The sequence below is a fragment of the Chanodichthys erythropterus genome, chromosome 2 (assembly GCF_024489055.1).
Source record: "Chanodichthys erythropterus isolate Z2021 chromosome 2, ASM2448905v1, whole genome shotgun sequence".
Lineage (NCBI taxonomy): Eukaryota > Metazoa > Chordata > Actinopteri > Cypriniformes > Xenocyprididae > Chanodichthys > Chanodichthys erythropterus.
This window is the reverse complement of record NC_090222.1, coordinates 18646051-18648829: the sequence shown is the minus strand read 5'-3', so window position 1 is coordinate 18648829 and position 2779 is coordinate 18646051. Positions and strand designations below refer to the sequence as shown.

Sequence of the window (2779 nt, the reverse complement as noted above, 5' to 3'; positions counted from 1 at the left end):
AGAGACGACACCATGGTGGAGGAAGGGGCCAAATGTTCACCGGGGTACAGGAAGCTGCCATTGTAAACTTGGTTTTGGAAAATAATGAAATCAGATTACGAGAAATTCAAAGCCACATCATCCAAGACAACACCTTATTCAACAACATTCAACGAGTTAGTCTGTCCACATTGGCTCGCATTCTCAAGCGAAACCAAATCAGAATGAAACAACTTTATAAGGTGCCGTTTGAGAGAAACACTCAAAGAAACAAAGAGTTCAGACGAGCATATGTGGATGTAAGTACTATATTGACTGCAGTACACTACACACAACATTGTTTCCCAGTGTACTGGATAACACCATATTGAGTGATTTTTGTTCTTTGTTTTCAGGGAGTACTGGAAATGGATGCTCATGCAATCCCACATGAGTTCATCTTTATAGATGAGGCTGGGTTCAACCTAGCAAAGACCAGAAGAAGAGGGAGAAACCTCATTGGCCACAGAGCCATTATAGATGTTCCTGGCCAACGTGGTGGGAACATCACAATGTGCGCTGCCATCTCCAATATGCATGGTGTCCTCCACCGTCATGCCAAACTTGGACCATACAACACAGCCCATATTCTCACATTTCTGGACAGACTTCACAACATTCTCATACCACCAGAGCGTATGAATGATGCAGACCATCAAAGAAACCGGTACGTTGTAGTATGGGACAACGTGAGCTTTCATCGTGCAGCCCCAGTCCAAAACTGGTTTGCTGACCACCCAACATTTCTTGTGCAATACCTCCCACCATACTCACCATTTCTGAACCCCATAGAAGAATTCTTTTCGGCATGGCGGTGGAAGGTATACGACCGGCAGCCCTTTGTGCGCATGCCTCTTGTGCAGGCCATGGAAGAGGCATGTGATGAGATTGATGTGGGTGCAATTCAGGGATGGATAAGGCACTCAAGGCGCTTCTTCCCTCGATGTCTGGCAAGGGAAGATATTGCCTGTGATGTTGACGAGGCGTTGTGGCCAGACCCGGCTGTGCGGCAAGATGCTGCCTAATTATTTTTCTTGCCTCTTTTTTTACTGTAATATATTTTTTTTCAGAAATTTTCTTTTTCAGTTTACTGTTTTTTGTAAGAATATTTTTGTTCAGTCCCATGTAAATATACCTGCTGTGCTTATGTTGTACTGACTTGTTTACTGTAGTGAAGGAAAAAAAAAAAAAATGTTGCAACAGCATGTGTGTGTATCTGCAAATATTTCTGTGCATGTGAACAATCTGATACATATTTTAGTATTATGGCAAAGCATACTAAAGATGGGGGTGCTTTTCATTATGCCCAACAGTGTGTAGGTGGTTAGGCAAAAATCTGGTAATATGAATGAAGTGTGTGCCATTTCATGCAAAAGTTTGATTTTGATAAAGTTATGTGTAGTTTCGGGTACAGTGCTTCATTTTGCAGGATATATGAGGTATTTTGCAGTTTGGGTGTGTGGTTTTGTGAATTGTGTTAAGTGTTTTGATAAAACCAGACTAGTTTGAAAAATTGTGTGTTAGCAATTGGAAAAAACTGTAATGCTTGCTGTCAGTCACCACACCGGTGTGGATACTGAACTTCAGAATCACAGATAGTGGTGATGAAAAACAAAGGTTACATTCATGACTAAATTCACCTTTAGACCTGAATGCAACATCACTCGCAAAACAAATGAGGAAGTGACAAGTTTTAAGCAAATTTATATTGAGCTCATTTATATGGGTGTGATCTCGTTGTTGTTGTTTTTTATTTTTTATTTCACTATTATTTTTCAAATAATTCAACTACTGTTTTGTTATTTATTATTTGTGTAAAAATGACATTTAACAGATCTATTTCCCAAAATAACGAGTTAATTTCTTCTTCATTCCACCTTCTGGTTCTTGTGTATACATGTTTGAGGAAACATGCAGCTGATAAGGATTTATCAGAGTTAAACTTTAACTTTGAGTGTGTTTCATGAGGATGAGTGAAGTGTATTCATTACAGATGATTTCTAAACAAGCTGCATGTAGTCAGTAATCACATCACACTCATGGTACATATTGCATGCTGTACAGTCAGTTTTTTTATTGCTTTAGTGCCATTTTAACAAACAAGTATTATGTTTTCAAAACAAACATTTTCAAAAATTTTGTAACAAACATGTTTTTTCAAACATTTCAACATTTTCAACTGTGTTAACTATAAACAAAATCACAAAATATACTTTTCACTACACAAAATTATATTTTTATAAAATGTAAAAATGCAGAAATGTTTCTGTTATGGATAGGTTTAGAGTTAGGGGATAGGATATACAGTTTATACAGTATAAAAATCATTATGTCTGTGGAAAGTCCCCATAAAACATGGAAACCCAATGTGTGTGTGTATGTGTGTGTGTGTGTGTGTGTGTGTGTGAGAGAGAGAGAGAGAGAGAGAGAGAGGGGGAGAGAAAATTTGAAAATTTGTGAACATAGAGCAGGACAGCGCAAGGGGAAAGAAACAGTCAATGATTATAACATCAGCTTGATCAGAGATGCATCAGAAGTGAGACAGATGGCATCAAATACAGCATTTTACATTACAGTGTGCCAAACATTATAAACTATTACAAACATTATGGATTTTGTCAATTATGTAATTTAGGTAATGCAAGTGTATTTTTATTGTGGGATCTGTATACTGTTACTATATACTATACTACTTCAGCAACAACAGTAATTTGAAACATGTATCTTGCTATTGAATGAACTGATTGTTACAAGTTCTAAA

The 2779-nt window shown here is 37.4% G+C and overlaps 1 protein-coding gene across 1 annotated transcript; it reads left to right on the top strand.

The window, feature by feature from the left end:
- Positions 1-1690, top strand: LOC137025932 (uncharacterized). Its single transcript, XM_067393388.1, has 2 exons — positions 1-278; positions 375-1690. The coding sequence occupies exons 1-2, from the start codon at positions 33-35 to the stop codon at positions 1041-1043; spliced, it is 915 nt and encodes a 304-aa protein (XP_067249489.1). The 5' UTR covers positions 1-32; the 3' UTR covers positions 1044-1690.
- The last annotated feature ends 1089 nt before the right edge of the window (positions 1691-2779 follow it).